The 21,503-nt window shown below is 44.9% G+C and overlaps 1 protein-coding gene across 1 annotated transcript in view; it reads right to left on the bottom strand.

Moving 5' to 3' along the window:
- Positions 1-15,228, bottom strand: part of LOC147230219 (vasoactive intestinal polypeptide receptor 2-like) — a 52,211-nt gene extending 36,983 nt beyond the window's left edge. The window contains exons 1-2 of the mRNA XM_086153466.1: positions 15,055-15,228; positions 7,831-7,939 (exon numbers count right to left, since the gene is read on the bottom strand). Of these exons, the coding sequence (XP_086009592.1) occupies positions 7,831-7,939; positions 15,055-15,108 (163 nt within the window). The 5' untranslated portion in view covers positions 15,109-15,228. The remainder of the gene's footprint in view (positions 1-7,830; positions 7,940-15,054) is intronic.
- Between the last annotated feature and the right edge of the window lie 6,275 nt (positions 15,229-21,503).

Below are 21,503 nucleotides of genomic sequence, written 5' to 3'. Positions count from 1 at the left end.
TGTATGTATTTGTGTATGTGTGCGGCTGGTTCACATCCTTTTATGGATCGTTATTGTTTACTTTCTGCGTTGTCGAGCTCATGAAGTCTCCCAGCTTGGGCGTCTGTTTGCTGACGCCATTGGCTAACATCTGGCACGTTTTGCAACATTTCCCAGTATCTGCTGACCCCTTCACTGCAGTGTTTTCCCCTCTCCTGTCCAAATTTGGATGGAAAGTGCCCTCCAGGCTAATGCTAACTACGTTAAAAGACCTCATCAGACCCTATGGTAAATGTAACCATTAGTGTCAAATGCAGGTGCTAGCTTGCGTTTGTTGGCCAAATTAGCCTCCTAGCTGCTACCTCCCCCCCTGGCACAAATGTATAATTTATTGAGGATTTGTTTGGTTAACCATTTTGGGGGTTTGTTACGCGTGTTTAACTTTGCTAACTCAGTGACCCTGATTTTGATTGTTTACTTATGCGAACAAGGAACATCTGCTATGTGCTACTACTTCTCAAGGACTACATTTCCCAGAATCTTGCCCCCGAGAGAGGGGAAATAAAGCAGGAGGATTTCCTTTACATTACGTTATATTATGATTTCTCTCATTTTATATGAGAAAATATATCTTTAAGAATATCTTTGCCGATATAGATGGGAAGCTCACGGTCAGGTTTGTTTATTCATTCATTCATTCATTATCTGTACCACTCATGCTGCACTAAAGGTCATTGGGCGAGAGGCCAGGCTGAGACATGAAACCATTCACCCTCTCATTCACACGTCGGGACAATGGAGGGTCTCCAGCATGTTTTTGTACCGTGTGAGGAACCCTGAGGAACCCCATGCAGACCGTTGGAGAACATGGAGACTCCACACCCCTGTGGGAATTGAACCAGGTACCCTCTCGCTGTGTTGTAGTGTAACTGATAGAAACACTAGTGCTTGCATCAATTTTGCGCTCAACTTAAAATTAACTCTTTTTTCCACACAGAAAGAACGCCAGTGGGAATCCACCCTGAGACCTTCTGGCTTTGAGGTGGAAGTGTTAACCATGCTGCTACCAATCTTGTTTTTCTGTACCTCACTAACCACCAGGTACTGTAGAACCTGAGCTTTCAAACGCCCTTAATTACAAACAAACCGGCCAGTGAATAGAGTTTTCCATCAAATTTCGAATCGAGCGACAACAAGCCTTAGTGTACGGACTCACAAACAAACTTTATGTATTGTGGCGTTGTAGCATAGCGGCGTTCATGCATGCTACTCCACGTTATTTACATCGCTCATCATTGTGCTGTCCTGTTATGATGCTTTTTTCAGTAAGCTAGCCTCATTATGGCTCCTAAAAAAGCTAAAAGTGCTAGTGCAAGTGGTGTTAAGAACATGTTAAGAGTTCCAGTGTATCTGGAGAAGGAAATAATCCTGAAGGACAAAGATGCACTAAAGACAGCTAATGTGGCTAAAGGGGTGACTATGCTAACAAAGCAAAGGCCTCAAGTCTTGTAAGAAGAAGAAAAAGTTTGTAAAAGATTGTTAGCTTGGTTGAATGAAAGACAGCTTGCAAGAAATAGCGTTTGCATTTGCGAGAAGGCTTTACTTTCGCACTTGATCCAGTTCACGGACATTTTGGAGTCAAAGAACAATTCGTCGGCCTAGGTTCTGTAGCATGAGGATGGAGACCTCAAGCCTTCGGCCTTCCGGACACAAAACAAACACCCAGCGGACCAAAATAGCCGCCCATCCAGATCTCCTGGATGGGCCACTAATGGCTGCCAAAGTGCTGGTGGCAAACCGAGCGTTCAACCCGGGCCTTTTAACAACAGATGAGCGGACAGAGTAAAAACACAGCCCTCCTTCCTGGAGCAGATGGATGGCCGGAAGGGGGAGTGGGCTCACAAAAGGAAACCCATACGTCGGACAGCGGGGATGAAGCGCCCGGTTCAGGTTCGGGGGGGTTATAGCCTCCCATCTGAGCCGGGGAAGGGACTCTGCTTGACAGGAAATAAGGCTGGAGGAGCGGGACTTAACCTGGACCAGGTCAACTGTCTATTAGTGACAGTTTAGTCTTCAGCGAACTGGTTGGGTTTGTTTAATGACGGGAGAACCCATGACTGGCGAACTTGGAGAGAACCGGAATTTAACCAACAACCTTCCTGCTGTGAGGCTGCAGCGCAGCATATTTCAAGGGCGATGAAGAGATGGCATTATTAATCAATTAATTCATTCATTCATTTATTTTCCTGCATTAAGGTTCGTGTGCTCCAGCACACCTGTGCACACTTGCACAGGTCGTGCACATCTGTGTAGCCCATTCCCCCTTTCATTCACATGTCCTTTAGAGACGTACAGCAGTTGCAACCATTCACCCTCCCCTCTCATATATATTCATATATGAAACATATATATTCATATGAAACATATATATATATATGTTCATATAAAGACATCTAACCATTCACTCACTCATTCACATGTAAGAGACAATCACCCTCTCATTCACATGGTGGGACAAATCGGGGTCTTCAGCCATTCACTCGCTCATTCACATGTCATAGAAACATTCACCCTATCATTCATTTAGAGACATCTGACCATTCTCTCACTCATTCAAGTATCATATAGAGAAATTCACCCTCTCATGCTTATATAGACGTCCAGCCTCTCACCTCTTCATTCACATAGAGATATACGTTCACCTCTCATTCACATGTTGGGACAAATCATGGTCTCAGCCATTCACCCTCTGATTCAGATGTCGTATAGAGACATTCACCCTCTCATTTATAAAGAGGCATCCAACCATTCACTCCGTCATTCACATGTTGGGATAAATCAGGGTCTTCAGCCATTCACTCATTCATTCACATGTCATAGAGACATTCCACTATTCACCCCTTCATTCACATAAAGACATACATTCACCCTCTTAGTCGCGTGTTATATAGAGACATTTACCCTCTCATTCATATGGACATCCAGTGATTAACTCCTTCATTCACATGTCACATGGAGACCTCCAACCATTCGCCCTCTCATCCACACGTCTGGACAATGCAGGGTCCTCCGTGAATCTCTGTGAACTATATGAGGAACCTGGAGAACCCTGAGGAACTCCACGCAGACATGGGGAGAACATGGAGATCCACACAGAAAGACCTCCTTGTTGGGAATTGAACCAAGGACCTTCTTGCTGTGAAGCACTGACTGTTACACCTCCTAGCAGTGCATTTAGCATTCGCTAACATTAGCCTTCTGGCTAACTTTGTCTGGAGCAGTTTGGAAGAACATCATTACAATGGAGGGAATGCTAACCGCTAAGCTACCTTCAACCCCTCTCCTCCTTCATCTGCTTTTGGAGGACCTCCTCTCATTTTTATTCCAGGCTCTGCTCTTCTACCTCCCCGTCTCTGAGGACCGTCCTCCGAGCTCCGTGCGGTGACTCCAAGGATAAAGGTCAGCGGATAAATTCCCCCCTTCTGCCGTCTAGATTAAGCTGGTCTGACATTCAAGGCTTCCTCCAACCTTTCTTTCTTTCTTTTTTTAATTTTTGTCTAATTTAGGGAACCGAAGCCTGTTTTCGACTTGACCCCCTGAAATGTCCTGAACTGTGAAAATGGCCACTTCGCTCAATAAGAGGACTCTCTGGGACGCGGTGGAGGAGGCTAATGGATTCCAAAAAGAAGGAAACAGAAAAAGAGGAGGAGGAAGAGGGTGAAAAGATGTCTTGAGGGTGAAAAAAAAGGCGCACAGTTAGCGGTACATAAAGAAAAGGCTAAGTTCTTCTGCCTCATCAGGAGAACAACGGCTAAAGGAGCAACACGTCTGGAGGGGAGTCCTCTTCCTCATCCTCCTCCTTCTCTTCCATTTCCTTTTTCCTCTTCTTCCTCCCCCTATTCCTCTTCCTCCTCTGTGAACCACAACACCACCAACCTCCTCCTTAGAGGTTTCAATGCACTGGCTGCACTTTGTCCTGCATTCCACCAATAATATAGTGTATATACATATATAGTGAAGTGAGTCACGAATGTTGAGGTTTATGTTGATGCTTGTTTTCTGTGTGATTCTGGGGTTGCTGGGAATGATGTGGGTGCGGTTTGGGGTGCAATGAATTTTTATTTTTTTTTACCTGGAACAGTTAGTTGTATTGCAGGCTTGTATGGAGTGGCTGTAGCTGTGGCCGACAACAGCTATTGCTCATTAGACAGACATTTTACCATCGCCCGTGTGTTTCTCTGACTAAAACGCTACAATAGATAGATAGATAGATAGATAGATAGATAGATAGATAGATAGATAGATAGATAGATAGATAGATAGATAGATAGATAGATAGATAGATAGATAGATAGATAGATAGAAAGATAGACATACAAATATGGACGGCCAAAGTTAACACATTACTCCTGATAGACGCTAGCTCAGTGCATGTTCTCCCCATAATCTGGAAGAATCCTCCGAAGCTCCAAGAGTCTACTCCAGATGAACATGCCAAAACTACAAGGAATAAAACATAATCTACAAGAACCTCTCTGGAATTACAAGAAGTAAAGAATAATCTGGAAAAATGCCCCTCTCCTCAACTTTTAGAAACAATTTGGAGGAACCTCCTTGAAAATTGAAGGAATAAAATATGATCTAGAAGAACCTCCCTGGAACTACAAGAAGTAAAGAATAGTTTGGAACCCCCCCACACAATTTCTAGAAATAATCTGGAGGAACCTCCTTGAAGCTACCAGAATAAAATGTAAAAACACACCAAAACTACAAAAGGCATAATCTGGAAGAACCCAACAGTACTATGTGGAATAAAGTATAATGTAGAAGGAATAAAGTATACTCTAGAAGAACCCTCACAAAAACTACAAGGACTAAAGTATAATCTGGAATATGAGGAATAATCTTGAACAACCCAGGGATAATGTATGATCCAAATAAAACGACAAGGACTAAAGTATAATCTTGAAGCACCTGAAAGGAATAAAGTATAATCGAGAAGTACCAGAAACTGCTAAAAAAAGGAAAATGTAGAAGTCTTTCCCTTCAGGGGTCGCCACAGTGAATCCATCTTCTCCATCTAACCCTATCCTCTGTATCCTCCTTTCTCACACCAACTACCTTCATATCCTCTCTCACTACGTCCATAAGTCTTGTCTTTGGTCTTCCTCGAGACCTCTTGCCTGGCTGCTCCAATTCCAGCATCCGTCTACCAATATATTCACTATCCCTCCTCTGTGCATGACCGAACCATCTCAGTCTGACTTCTCTGACCTTCTCTCCAAAACATCTATCAGGTGCTGTTCCTCTGATGGACTCATCCCTGATCCTATCCATCCTGGTCACTCCCAAAGAGAACCTCAACATCTTTCCTCTGCCACTGCTAGCTCTGCCTCCTGTCTTTTTGTCATTGGAACTGTTTCTAGTCCATACAGCATCACCGGTGTCATCGCTGTCTTGTGCACCTTTCCTTTCCTTCTGGTCGATAGTCTTCTATCGCATGGTACCCCTTTCTCCACCTATTCCAACCTGCATGAACCCGTCCCTTCACCTCTTTTCCACACTCTCCATTGCAAACATCTGCAAACATCATGGTCCATGGAGATTCCGTCTAACCTCATCTGCCAGCCTGTCCATCACCACTGCAACAGCCCCCAGAATAAAGTTATTTTGCACATTGGACTGTGTACTTGTACATCAGTACTATCACTACTTGTAGTAGTAACAGCTGTAGCACTGGTAGTAGTAGTAGTAGTAGTCTCTGTATTTATATACTTAAAGCGAGCCAATCCGATGTACAAGCACAAACAAAGCCCCCGCTTTGCATGATCTGACCTCCACGTGGACCTTGTAGAGCCTCCAGATGGAAGCCCAGGAGGTGCTGTTTGCTCAGAGCCTCGACAAAGTGCCTATCTGGGATCTAAAAACAACAAAGAACGCCAGCAGCACGATATTATTTCCATCCAAATCCGCTCAGGCAGGGAATAATCTCATCTTTCAACATGAGACCTAATCTGTTTAGTCCAGCGGCCAGGTCACATCAGGAGTGGGATTAAGTACCGATTCCGCTGGGGGTTGTGATTCAGCCAGGCCGCGATCCAGACCGCAGGATGCAGGTTCTTGGCAAAGGGGGGGTCATTCTGTTTAGCGTGACCTCAAATGCACGCTGAATCCGAACACACCCCAGGCTACAATCTTGCCAAGTTGCGGATGGTTCCGCCAACTCGGCTCTGCTGCGTTTCTACAAATCCCGGCTTTACCGGAAAGGAACACGTGTTGGATTTCTGTCACCGCATACCGAGTCCCGAAACAAAAAAGACAGCACGGGAATGGGATGACATTGCGGTATGGCTCGATGTAGCCCAGCAGCCGGGTCACCCAAGAGGTGCTGATGAAGCCTTCTGACTCAGTAGGTAACTGACCCCTTGGGTGAGGACCAGGCGACTGACTCCTGAGCTGTGAAGACTTGTCCAACAGGAATAGCTATGCTACTCAATATTAGCACCTCGAAAAAATGAACAGGTGACCTAGAGGGGACGAATGTAGACTGACTATCAATTGAGAGGCAAAAGGCTATCATCTTCTGAGGTGAGAAGACTTGACTTGACCTCCACCACACAGTACATCCAGAGGGGGCAAGTGTAGCCTACTGATTCAGGTATGAGTAAGTAGGTTACCGTTCCCCGAGGCTAGAGGACATGTCCAGCAGGGATATATATCATACTAGACTAATTTATCTTGACCCTCACCACCACCACCACTACCCAGACACCTAGAGGGTGCTAATGTAGCCTACTGACTCACATAAGAGTCTATAGGCTACCGACTCCTAAGGTGAGAAGACTTGACCAGTAGCAATATACGTGTTACTGACTACCATCAAGACCCACACACACATGCACCAGACACCCTGAAAGGGCTAATGTAGCCTACTGACTCACACAAGGGTCAATAGGCTACTGACCTATGAGGAGAGAACGTGTAGCTCAGTGGTAGAGCACATGCTTCGTATGTTTGAAGTCCAGGGTTAAATCCCCGGCATCTCAACTGTAAGTTGCTTTGGATAAAAGCATCTGCCAAATGACTATATTCTGTATTCTGTATTCTGTATTCTGAGAAGACTTGTCCAGCAAGAGTAAACATAAAGACTGAATTACCACCACACAAACCTGCACGAGAGGAGCAGAAGGGACCTTCTGGGACATACAGAAGGTGCTAAAGAAGCCACCACCCCACACACGCATGCACAGAACACCCTGAAGGTGCTATTGTAGCCTACTGACTCTCATGTGAGAGTCAGTAGGCTACCGACTCCTGAGGTGAGAAGACTCTTCCAGCAGGGCATGTTACTGAAATCCTTTATCCTGACCTCCACCACCAACACCACCACCAGCCGCACCACCACACACACACACGCTTGCACAAAAGATGCTAATGTAGCTTACTTACTCCAACGTAAGGCTTAGTAAGCTACAATAAAAAGACTTGTCCTACAGGATTATACATTTCTAGTGAACTCATTTATCTTTTCCCCTCCCACCTGCCGCCACCACCATCTCTACCACTGCAACCACACACACCTATGCATGAGGATGCTAACGCTGCCACACACACTCACAGCACAAAGCTAGCTCACACTGCGTCATCAGAATTAGCCTCATTGACCTTGACTGCGTGTTTTGTCATTGCCAACAGCAGGGATGAACCATCCTGGGTGACATTATTTGAGGGCTGAGAAATCATGACGTGGCTAATTTAGGAGCAAAAAATGAATTTGCGGACTCTTCCACCTTTCAAGCACCCTGGCCCCCAGTTCTCCACTTCATACTGCCGTTTGACAAGGATCATAACCTTTGTGGCCGCCGCCGCCTCCTGCAGCCTCCCGCAGCCTCTTCAGGCATTCACCGTGGTCCTTCTCTACCTCCAGCAGGAAGTTACAGGTCGGGTGTCGGCCGTCAACCTGGAGAGGGAGAAAAAACAAAGAGCAGGATCCAGTTAAACCTGCCTCCCTGCTCTGAATCCAGATGAGATGATTTGTAGACTGGGGAGCAACTCAGATGGAGGAAATTCAACATGATGATGGTTCTCTGCAGGTTCTAAATCGGTGAGAACCGATGTTTCCCAGGGGATCGTTAGCAATGTCCTAATATGTCATGCAAACGGCTACAACGCTAGTAAAGTATCACGCAACCATAAAGAAATCCAGACAACAGCCATTTTCTGGGATTAAACATGACACTTTTTTTATGATATTTAGGCTCCCACTATATAACAGGTACCAACTTCAGTTCATCTCACCAGGTACATTTTCTTCAAGGAGAAGGAGAAGGAAGAAAACTTCTGAAGGTGCTCATTTATCTATTTCTCAATAGTTTTCTCAAAGGTCGCTCATTGGAGATAGATATTTCAAGATGGTTCACAGGGCGTTAAAAGCAAGGGGGTGATTTGCACGTTCGTGGAGATCATCTGCGTGACCTGACCTGTTGTCCACTGTGTGCGTGTTTTAAAGTTAATGAGCCCAAAAGAGTCTGCGGCGAAAACACAGGGTCCACAGCTGTTGGACAAAACAGTTCTAAGAACTGTCTTGCTTGAATGCCGTTCCAGGAAGTAGCCTCCTCCAGGGGAACCAGTGACACTTAAGCCACACTCCAAAACAAACCACAAAAGAAGAAGAGGAAGACAACACGGACAACATGGAGGTGACGCTGCCACGGCATTCATAAACAACAACCACGAACTATCAGATGGTTGAAGTGTTTTCATCTCCTTGCACCCACTTCACCGTGTGAAGAACCATGTTAGCCGTTAACCAACTCCGCATTTATTTGGGTCCTAAATGTAGATGTTCCTCTGTGAGCACTGGAAACCCCTCTGAGGCGGAGCAGAGCTAGAAGACCTTGGACCTCTTTGTGGGTCCATTTCTAGTTGCTTCTGCTGTTCCAACAAAACATCTGATAAGTGACCAGTGCTCCACAGTCTACAAGAAGTATCTGCTCATGGACTTATGACCTCCACCAATTACCAAGCACCTATGAGTTCCTATGAAACCATAAAAAGACCCTGCCTGCCTCAGAGCAGGAGCTAAGATGGTTCTTGGAGCTGAAGGTTCATAATCGCTGGTTCCTCTGCTGTCCAAACGCACCAAGAAACACTCCTGAAAGGGTTCCAGGAGTTGCAAAAAGTTCCAGCAGTGAAGTGAAAGCTTCAGTCTGGTTGCAAAGGGTTCATCCAGGAGGTCCAGGGAAGGGCACCGAGTGCCCGGGTCAAGGATTGACCTGGAAACCTCTTTCCTCACTCTCCATAGGAAATGATAGACGTTGATGTAGTAAGAGGTTACTGGAAGATAAAGGACCCATCAGACCTCCAGGCTTGAAGCATAGAACAAACTAACAAACAAACAATAGTAAGTCAGCGAAGCATCACAATAATCTGTGTATCATGAGTACCAAAACCTGGACATCAGCTTAATCTGAAAATCAGAAGCAAACAAAACAGATACAAACGTAGAAAGGAATTGTCAAGAGAGCTTTCACAAGGTGGTGGATGGAGAAGGAGGAGGGGGGTCTTCTTATGATTTTGCAGGATACACTCACATTCGTCCAGCACAGCTGGCGCTCAACATTTCCAACTTCGTATTCTCTGATCCCAGAGGCTCAACCTGACCAGAAGCCTATCTGATAGACGGCTAGAGACATACATTGTTCACCCTCTCATTCACTCATCATATTGAAGCATACAACACTCACCCTCGCATTCTTGGAAGTCCATCAAGTCACCAGACATTCACGTACAATAGACAATATCCATTAATCCACATGCTGAGCTAATAGCTAAACAACAATTAGCCTGACCTGTTGATCGGACCTGTTGATGTTGCTGCTGGGTTATCTCACACGCACACACACACACACACACACATACCTTGTGGTCCCTTTACATCGAGGCACCAGCAGGAAGGGTGTTTGTGTGTGTGTGTGGGGGGGGGGGGGTTTGTGTGTGTGTGTGTGTGTGTGATCATGTGATCATCTGGAAGCCTATCAACAGGTGATTGACAGGCAACCCTCTGATTGACAGCTGGCTCATCCGGGTCAAACCCTGGCTCTCGCCCCAGTGAAAACTGGGATTGGCTGATTAACACCATCTTTAACCCGGCTTCTATGACGCTGTGAAATACTGCACTCTGATTGGACATAATATGGAGGGGGCGGGGCTAGAGCAGCTCTGCAATTAGCCAGCTGAATCAAGAGGGTGGTTACTTTCCAGGGCGAACTACGATCTGACGCCACACACACACACACACACAGACACACACACACACACACACCTGGAGATTATAGGTTTGTTTGGTTCTCCAGGATCACACGTTCTCTAACCATGAAACGAGATGCATGGTTGTGACCCAGGGAGGAGAAAGAACAGGTAAAGAAGAAGGAAGAGGAGGAGGTGATTCATTTACTTTATGCTCCATCGTGCCATACGAGGTGTCGACCCACGAGTCAGAGACCTCTCATTCATTCATTCATTCATTCATTCATGCATTCATGGTGAAGGGAGCCAATCCTGGCTGATATTAGTGCGAGAGGTGGGGTTTGGCGTGGTGCAGCCCAGCTGTCAATCACAGGGCTGCAACCATTCACCCTCTCATAGAAACGTACGACCATTCACTCTGTCATTCACGTCATGTCGAGAAATAAAACCATTCACCCTCTCATTCGCATGTCCTGCACTTCTTGTCTTCTCGTCGGTGTCTCTAACCCGGACGACATGGTTGTTTAGCATATTATGCTAACACCACTCATGTACGTCGGCGTGCATGCAGAGCGCCGACCGGTACGTCTCCAGCTAAGCGAGATGTTAGCAGCTCCGCCTCCACGCGTCGCTTTGAGTTTGCAAAGGGGCCACGGCTGCAGAGAGGATGAGAAGAGACGGCGCGAAGGCGTAGCTTTGCTCTTCTCCGCCCGGACGGTTGCAGTAGCGATGGATACCCGCCATTTAGTGGGCCGGATGAAAGAAAAATCACCCTTTCCCTTTGAAAGGGAAACATCTCTGTGTGATCCCACCAAGATGAACCCTCTGAGGTCATCGGCAATGGAGGCGGAGATGGAGGTGGAGGTCTGCTCATCCAGCAGGCTGACACTTTGAAATCCCGGCTTTGTAAACGCAAACAGGCGCATTGTTAGCAGGGGAACTAGTTACTGCAGACTCAGAGCGCAGCAGCTTCAGGACTGCAGTTTCAAGACCCTCGGTTTAGCGAAAACGCAGGCCTTTCACAGTTTGTGCGGCTATTGCTTCATGGAGCGGAGTCTAAATCTCCACCGGAGTGTGTGTGTGTGTGTGTGTGTGTGTGTGCGCGGGTCCGATTGTCGGTAGCTAATATTTGATCTGGTTCCATCCCGCTGCCCCGGCGCCTCATTGTTGAAAAACGATGCAAACACGAAGGAGGATAATGAGCACATGATGTGATGAAGAATCGTTACCACAGCCACCCCCCTTCCATTTCCTGCTGATCCCTCTGGAGGTGGACACACCTGCTCTCACCCACCCTTCTGAGTCCCCTATCAGCCCTGCCAGCTCTCTACGTGGGTGCTCCTGATGATTAAATATCGCAGGCGATGCTTCCTGTTGTCGGCAGTTGCCCCCCCTCCCTCCCCCCACTGTCGATGATTCATTCCCGAAACCCGCCACCCCCTGGAAGTGGCGTTTCATTTTGTCTGAATTCCAGCACCGGGACAAGTTGGTCGTCAAAGCCAAGCTCAGGTTGTCGGATCACTTCTTGTCGCGTCCCCTTGTCAATGAGGTCCTTCCCGATGTTGCCTTGACGGTGTCGGTCTGTCCTCAGCCGCCAAACAAGGGAACCCCCATCTTGAGAGGAAGCGGGACCTTCAGGCCTCCTTTTCTGCGGTTCTACCTGCATGAGCACCGATGTTCTATGAAAACGTTCTCCACTCATATGTAGCGTTCAACGCCTTGGTGTCCAACCACCACAGCCTGGATCACAATCACCCATTCACACACTCATGGCGGCAGAGCTGCATACCGTCGGGAGCGACTTGGGGTTCACTGTCTTGACAAAGGACACTTAAGGATGCAGACAAGGGGGGAGTCAGGAATTGAACCACCAACCTTCTGACAGGAGGGATGTCTGTTCAACCAGCTGAGCAACGGAGGGATGTGTCATGGTGAGTGATGTTAGGACTTGAAGACCACAGGAGCATTCCAAATGTCTTATTGGTTGATGGTACAAACAGATACCTGCAAAGTCCAACCAGGTGAGGAGCCAGTCACTGGAGAAGCTGAAGGTCCAAGAGCTCCAACCAACGAGGTGGCAGATTTGGGGTGAGACACTGAACAATGTTGGCAATGAGGAAGATACTGGCAATACCAAGATGGCACTGACAGGAGATGCTAGCAAAGATGAGTTCCTGACCTTGCATCACAATGTTTCCTGGAGTGAACAGGCAAATGATATTTTATTTGTATACTTCATATAAATATCTTAGTATAAATATTTTACTAGTATACTATTATATATCAAATGTTTACTAATATTTACTACTACTAATGATAAAAATTAATAATAATTATAATAATACTAATATTTAAAATATTTACAAATCCATGTTTTACTTGTAAACCCAGTATAAAATATTTTTCTCTCTATATAGGGATCGCATATATATGTATACATATGTCTTTGTGTGTGTGAAAATATAAATATATATGATATATAAATATCACACACACACACATATATATACGCCCCCTCTATAGACGTAGAAATAAATTATATATATAATATATATGTGTGTATGTGTATGTATGTATATATATATATGAACATATATACACACACACACGCACACACACACACACGCACACATATATATATATATTTGTGTCTATACACACACATATATACTTATGTGTATCTGGAATTTGATATAAATATTTTATCATATATTTTACTAGTATACTTACTAGGAATATTTTTCTCACTAGGGAGCTGTATATATATATGTACATATGTATGTATATATATGCATGTGTGTGTGTGTGTGTGTATACGCGCACACATATATATATATGTGTGCGATATATATATCTTTGAGAAGATCAGAAGAATCCCCTCCCTTTCAGTTCCTGGCCAGGATCAGGACGCTCCCTAACAAGGAGGTCAGTGGATCACGGTGGTGATCCAGTCTGATCCTGGGATCCAACCGGGCGCAGAAGAGGCGCCGGGGCAGGGGGCGTCAGGGCGCCGGGGCGTCAGGGCGCCGGGGCGCCGGGGCGGGGGTTACATAATGACTGGAATGGTCACATTTAGTTTGGCATACAGATTGGGGGGGGGGGGGCAGCTGTCAATCAAATCTGTGATGGAGCCTCAGTGGATGAATGACAAGTTTGACTGAAACCCCTCCCTCACCGAAGGAGTTCAACCAAACACAGGCAACTTTCACTCTCCATTAGTTGGTTTTTAAGGGAGATGGAATAAAAAGAAAAGGCAGCGATATCATTCATTCATTCATTCATTCTAACTTATTCTGCACTCAGGTGGGCTGGTCCTGGAGCCCGTCCCTGCTGGCATTGGGCGACAGGTGGGGTTTTCTACATGTGTAGACTTCCACCCGTTCACCCTTTCATTCACATCATAGATGTAAACAACTACTCACCCTTTCATTCACTCACCGTATAAAGGCATCCAAACATTCAGCCTCATATTCACACGTCATATAGAAATACAACATTCTCCTTTTCATTCACATAGACGCAGTCAGTCATGTGGAGACATACAACCATTCACCCTTAAATTCACACCTCACATAGACATACAACATTCACCCTTTCGTTCATGTGGAATAATTCTGTCACTCATTCATATGGAGACATAGAATAATTCATCCTTTTAATCCAAGTCATATAGATGCAAAAAACCATTCACCCTTTCACTCACACTGCATATAGAGACCTGCAATGTTCACCCTCTGTATGACCAAGTCCAAATGGCCTCCTGGTCTCCAGTGAAGCTCCTGCATGTGTTTTTACTCTGCAGGCGGAACCCAGAGAACATGATAGAACCCAGGCGGGACCCCGGTCTCTGCAAATGCTTTGACTTCAGGGTCATCACAGCAGCGCGTGATCTTCCAGAGGTTCACATCCACCACCTCTGCTCATATGTAACGGTAACTTTTTATACATTTCCTCCTATATAGTATAAATGCACTGGTAAAACAAACATAAATATACCAGCTTAAAAATAAATAGATTAATGTTTTTTTCAAACATTTAATAGATGTTTTAATATTTTTGTGTTACGAACAACACACTTCTTGTGAGTGAAGCTTTTCATTTTTATCACAAAAATAATTTATTGGCATGCAGTAACCTTCGTGATATTTGAACACGCAGCGTTTGGTTGTGGTATCGAGTTTTCTTTGGGTTCTAATATATAATGAAAAAGATAATAATAATAATTATCAGTATCATTATTAATATTATAATATATGAAACTAGTCCGGAACCCTATGTCTTTTTTTCTGTAAAATATACTATGTTATATTATATTATATATAAAACAGTTCTGAAACCCTATGTCTTGCTCTCTATCGTATAATGATTATTATTATTATATAATTAGTATTACAATAAGTATATAGTAGCATTATTAGTATGTATAATGATGATCATCATTATCATTATTATTATTTGTGTTGTTATTGTTATCATTTGAATTATATAATTAGTAATAAAATTATTATTATAATAAATTATATTGCAGTATATAATAATGGTTATGATTATTATCATGATTATACAATTTTTGTTAACATTACTATGTATACAACTGTTCTGCAAACTGAAACTCTATGTTTTTATATACACTAATTATCATTATATAATGAATAATAAAATTATCATGCTCATAATATATTTCTTTATACTGCGTATATAGTAATTGTTAGGGTTATCATGATTATTATAGTATTAGTCGTACAAGTGTCTGCCGGTGCAGCAGGCGTACTGAGAGCACTACGAGTCCACCAAGTCATGTGCAAGCAGAGAGTAGAGCGGACTCACCGTCAGCAGCCAGGTTTGGAGACAGAAGCTGATGATGAAGAGCAAACTTTTCATCCTCTCTCCAGCTCAAGGGTCAAAGTGCACTCAGGCCTGGGGTCCCGGGGTCTCAGGCTCCGGCCCCATGATGGGGCTTTGGATGCAGCCGGGGAAGCGGAGGAAAGAGTTGGCGATGAAGAAGAGGGAGAGAAGGATGAAGAGGAGGAGGGAGGAATCAGTGATGCGCCCGTATCCGCGTCCACGGAGCGCAGTGAGCGCGGCGAGCGCTTTCCCCCGCAGGTGACTTTTATCCATCAAGCTAGATGTCAACCAGCAAAGCACATCCGGTTTAGCCCTTCAAAATAAAAGCGGCGGCGGAGGCGGGGATAGCTGTGGGCGAGTGCCGCTTAGTGATTTTTATCACCCGTGAAATGTGTCCTCAGTGGTATCCATTTAAGTTTTAAAGGGCGCTGAGTTGCGTGGGCCTTCATCTCCAGTGAAATAAAGCGTGCCCCCCACTTCCTCTTCCTCCTCCTCCTTCTTCTTCAGCTACTGACAGGAGCCTCATTTTGCTTATCAGAGCTGCTGCTGATCTAAAATACAGTGTCTCATCAGGACACACACACACACACACACGCACACACACACACACACACACACACACACACACGCACACGCACACACACACGCACAGCTCTGATAATTGCATTAAAGTTCACAAATTAAATAATGACACAGGAAGTGTGAAAGAGCTGCTGCTTCTGTGCTGGCTTTTACTCAAGTGAGTGAATGGTAATTAGTGTATTTGATAAGTGAATGGTCATTCTTATATATAAGTGAATAAGAGTGTGAATGTTTGCTAGTCTCTAGGGTGAGTGAATGAGAGGGTGAATGTTTTACGTCTCTCTTTGAGGCTCATGCATGAGTGAGTGAATGGTCGTATGTCTACATGATGTGTGAATGAGAGGTGAATGGTTTTTAGTGCATATGGGATGTGAATGAGAGTGAATGTTTATTATATATGAAAGAATGGGAGCGTGAATGTTGTTTGTCTTTCTGTGACCTGTGACTGAGTGAGTGAACGGTTGTGTCTATGTGTTCCCGCCTCGTGTGATGTGTCCAGCTGGGGGTTGTGGACTCCCAGGTCCTCCAGGAGGAGGTCCATCAGCCCGACAGACAGCAGACGGGTAGATTTGTGCTCCTGACGCCGAAACAAGCCGTTCCTTTAATTAGTACCTCGGGATTGGATCTTCCACCTCCCCCTCCACCTTCTCCACCTCCACCTTCTCCAGAGCTGGACTCCTTCCCTCCCCTCCTTGTGTCTGATCCCTTCAGCCCGGGTCTTTGTGGCAAACAAAACAAAAGCAACGTTGCCCCGTCCTCTTCCGGAGCTCCTCAGAGCTCCACCACACATAAACCCGTTGATGTCGGAAAATCCCCTGATCCTCCAGGTCCCCGAACGCGTCCTGAGGGTCTCCGCCTGAAACACTTTTTTCTTAATAAGTTTTACCCTTCTTCATTTTACAAGGTCAAAAAAAAAACTACAATTCATTCATTCATTCATTCATTGTCTATTCTGATTATTCTACCAAGGAAGCCTATAAATGACCCTGGACACAAATAGACGTACGAACATTCACCCTCTCATTCACACATTATTTACACATTAATATTCGCCTTTCACACGTCATATAAAGAAAAAAAACTATTCACCCTCTCATTCATGTCATGTAGAGACAAATAAGTTTTCGCTCATCCACACGTCATATACAGGAGTGTCTCAGAAACTTAGAATATTGTGATAAAGTTCTTTATCTTCTGTAATGCAATTACAAAAACAAAAATGTCTTACATTCTGGATTCATTACAAATCAACTGAAATATTGCAAGCCTATTTTGATATTGCTGATTATGGCTTAAATCTTGAGAAAACTCAAAAATCCTATCTCAAAATATTAGAATATCATGAAAAAGTAATTTTTGTTTTCTTAATCACTTTTTATCACCTTTTTCAAATTTTCTGAGACAGTCCTGTAGAGACAGTCAAGCATTCACCCTCTCACTCACATGGTATATAGGGACAAACAAATACACTCCTTCTCAGTTTATATAGGGACAAATACTATTTACTCTCTCATTCGCCTGTCAAATAAACAAACAAGCAGTCACTCACTCACACGTCATTTACACGTATAAATAGTCACCCTCTCATTCATTTCATATCGACATACCAGCATTCACTCGTTCACTGTTTGTAGAGATACATTGAACTATTCATCCTCTCGTTCATATGTAAAATAGATATAAACAACCATTCGCCCTCTCATTCACAAGCAAGATACAGACTTACAACCATTCATTCACACATCATATATAGTCATACAACTATTCACTCGTTCATTCACTTCATTCACCAACCATTCACCCTCTCATTTACATGTCTGGCCAGCGTAGGGTCTCCACCCCTGCATGTGTTTGGACTGTGTGAGGAACCCTGAGGAACCCCACGCAGACACATGGAGAACATGAAGACTCCTCACAGAAAGGCCTCCTGGTGGAATCAAGTCTCCAGTCGCCTCCTCGAATTTATTGGAGTTCACATATAAGCAGGAGCTTTCTCTGAAGCTCCTCGTCCAGATGAGACGCTTTCCAAACACCACCATGACACCTAGTGGCCAAACATCTGACGGGACGGTGGGGGGGTTGAAATCCGGTGGCGATGCCATGCGATCGTGAAGATCGAGGAGCACCTTTGTGTAATAACATGTATATAAACATGTTATTACACAAATTCACTTATTTCCCATCAACCAAATTCACTTTTAAGATAAGATAAGATAAACTTTATTGATCCCCATGGGTGGGAATTCCTTTGTCACAGCAGTGTTATAGTTATAATGTCAAAAATGAGAAAAAGTTAAATAAATATGAATATAAATAACTTTAGATAGAGAGATATTAGAAGACAAGATAAAACAAAAGACATCCATGAAAAACTAGACAGAAGGGAGAACAATAACAGCAACAGTAACAACATCAGGGATAATAACGGACAACAAAAGCAAACTCCTCTTCTTTATAAATACTGTATATTTCTTATAGATCACATATTTAAAAACTTGAATTTACATTTGAATGTGAATGTATTTATGTAATTTATTTAATTTTTTTTTAAACGTATTTGATCATTTTTTAAAACCTGCTTATTTTTAAATAATGTAATAATGATAATAAGAATAATTTTCCTTTTTTTCTCATATTTTTTCCCAATAAACTTCGGTACCAAAACAATAGAAACAAATCCAAATTAAGGTAAATGATAATATTGACATAGAAGGAGTTATTGTTAATATTTTTAGGACTTATTTTAGATGAGCTGAGCTGGAAACCAGATATAAATCATGGGAAGAATATGAAATATCATTAAACATGAAACAATATATAACAGAAAAAACATTATTAAAACAAGAACTCAAATAAAACATGAAACATATTCAATAGATTCAAAAAACCTTTTTAGAAATATTATAATTTATAAATATCATAAATATATTTCATTAATAATCAGTCTATTTATTGTGTGTATAGTTGTTGTTTTTTTATTCATGAAATATAGAAGAAGAGTGGAAGAGACATTTCAAGAAAGTGTACAGTTTGGTAGAGGAAGTTAAAAATAATGAAAATTAATACAAACAAGAAATAAATACAAACAATATATAGGATGTATAAAAGTGCAAAAGTGGCAACCAGACACATACACCAACGCTTACAGCATGTAAGCATGTAATATGAAACAATATTAAGCGCAAATAAAACATTGATCAAAGCACAGAATCTAATAATAGATTCAAAAGACAAATTCAAAAATAATAACATTCATAATGTGTGTAAGCGCCCAATAACGGTTCAGTTCACCCACCCTTCTTGCGCTCCTGGGGGACTCCTTCTTTTTGCTGCGAGACTTCAACGCTCACGGTGCGAGTTGGAAGGGCGTGACTGGGAGGAACAGCCCATCCGATCTGAACGCAAGCTGCGTTTAGTTATCGGACTTCTGCGCCATGGATTTCTACCATGTTCGGACATTAAGGTGTCCACATGTGCATTCGGCACCAACACACCTTACGACCTGAGGCCACGGTTCTTCGATCGACCTCGTGGTCGTATTGTTGAATGCGGCCGCATGTCCTGGACACTCGGGTGAAGACAGTGGGGGAGCTGTCAACTGATCACCAACTAGTGAGCTGGCTCCGATGGTGGGGGAGGATGCCGGTCAGACCTGGAAGACCCAAATGTAATGTGAGGGTCTGTTGGGAATGTCTAGCAGAGTCCCCTGTCAGAAGGAGTTTCAACTCCCATCTCAGGTAGAACTACAACCCCGTCCAGAGGGAGGTTGAGTCGGAATGGGCCTTTTCCGCTCTTCCATTGTCGAGTTGGGAGACTGGAGCTGCGGCCGTAAGGCGGTTGGCGCATGTCGGGGCGGCAATCCTTAAACCCGCTGGTGGACTCCAGCGGTGAGGGACAGCGTCAAACTGAAGAGGGAGTCCTATCCGGCCTTTCTGGTCTTTGGGGCTTCGGAGGCAGCTGACAGGTACCGGCAGGCCAAGCAGCATGTGCGTCGGGTTGCCGAGGCAAAAACTCAGGTGTGGAAGGAGTTTGGGGAGACCATAGAGAACAACTTCCGGTGGGTGTTGAGGAGATTCTGGTCCACCATCCGGCAGCTCAGGAGGGGGAAGCAGTGCTCCCTCAACACTGTGTACAGTGGGACTGGGACCCTGGTGACCTCAACTCGAGATGTTGCGGATCGGTGGCAGGAATACTTCCGAGACTTCCTCAACCCCGTTGAAATGCCTTCCAGTGAGGAAGCAGAGAATCTCTCTGCTTCCTCGGGGGAATCTGGATCCAACACGCCTATTTCCAGGGCTGACGTTGCTGCAGCAGTCAAAAAGCTTTACAGTAGCAGGGCCCCCGGGGTTCGGGTGAAGTCCGCCCTGGGTTCTTTAAGGATCTGGATGCTGTAGGGCCGTCCTGGCTGACACGGATGCCAGGGACAGTGCTGCTGGACTGGCAGAACGGGGTGGTGATCCCCCTTTTTTAAAAAGGGGGATCGGATTGTGTGCTCCAACTACAGGGGGATCACTGTCCTCAGCCTCCCTGGTGAGGTCTTGAGAGGAGGGTCCGTCGGGTCGTTGAACCTCGGATCCAGGAGGAACGGTGTGGTTTTCGTCCCAGCAGTGGAACAGTGGACCAGCTCTATACCCTCGGCAGGGTCCTTGACGAGTTTTTTTTGTGTTTTGTTGATCTGGAGAAGGCATTTGACAGTGTCCCGCGGGAAATCCTATGAGGGGTGCGCTGAGAGTACAGGGTACTGAGCCCCGTCTATGGGCTGTTCAGTCCCTATATGATGAGCTTGGTCCGTATTGCCCGTTTGTAAGTCGGACCCATTTCCGGTGAGAAATGAACTCCGCCCTTTGTCATCAATTCTGTTCATAACTTTTATGGACAGAATTTCTGGGTGCAGCCAAGGCGTCGAGGGGATCCGGTTTGGTGGCCGCAGGATCGAGTCTCAGCTTTTTTGCAGATAATGTGGTTCTGTTGGCTCCATCAGGCCTTGATCTCCAGCTCTCACTGGAACGGTTTGCGGCCGAGTGTGAAGCGGCCGGGATGAGGATCGGCACCTCCAAATCTGAGACTGTGGTGCTCAACCGGAAACGGGTGAACTGGCCACTCCAGATCAGGGAAGAGGTCCTGGCCCAAGTGGAGGAGTTCAAGTATCTAGGGGTCTTGTTTACGAGCGAGGGAAGGATGGAGCGGGAGATCAACAGGCGGATCGACGGGGCGTCTGCAGCGATGCGGACTCTGTACCGGTCTGTCGTGGTGAAGAGGGAGCTGAGCCAAAAGCCGAAGCTCTCAATTTACCCGTCGATCTATGTTCCCACCCTCACCTATGGGCACGAGCTGTGGGTAGCGACCAAAAGAACGAGATCGTGGATACAAGCGGCCAAAATGAGTTTCCTCCACAGGGTGGCCGGACACTCCCTTAGAGATAGGGTGAGAAGTCCAGTCATCTGGGATGAGCTCAGAGTAAAGCTGCTGCTCCTCCTGGATGCCTCCTGAGGGAGGTATTCTGGGCATGTCCATCTGGGAGTAAACCACAGGGAAAACCCAGGACACGCTGGACAGATTATGTCTCCAGGCTGGCCTGGGAACACCTTGGGGTCCCCCCACAGGAGCTGGACCATGCGGCGGGTCAAAGGGAGGTCTAGACCTCACTGCTCCGGCTGCTGCCCCCGCGACCCGACTCCAGAAAAGCTGGGGAAGACGGATGGATGGATGGATGGATAATGTGTGTATCATTTTTAGCAATAATGTCTGTATCTGACTCCAAAACATGAAAATACAGAAAAAAATTCAAGAATTAAAGTTAACATGCTTTCTTTAAGGTTAATAAGAATTATTTAAAAAAAAAAGATCAA

Source organism: Fistularia commersonii, chromosome 10 (assembly GCF_037954325.1).
Source record: "Fistularia commersonii isolate RoL2024-O1a breed Wild chromosome 10, RoL_Fcom_v1.0, whole genome shotgun sequence".
Taxonomy (NCBI): Eukaryota; Metazoa; Chordata; class Actinopteri; order Syngnathiformes; family Fistulariidae; genus Fistularia; species Fistularia commersonii.
The sequence above is the reverse complement of the archived record's forward strand: the minus strand, read 5'-3'. Positions and strand labels throughout refer to the sequence as shown.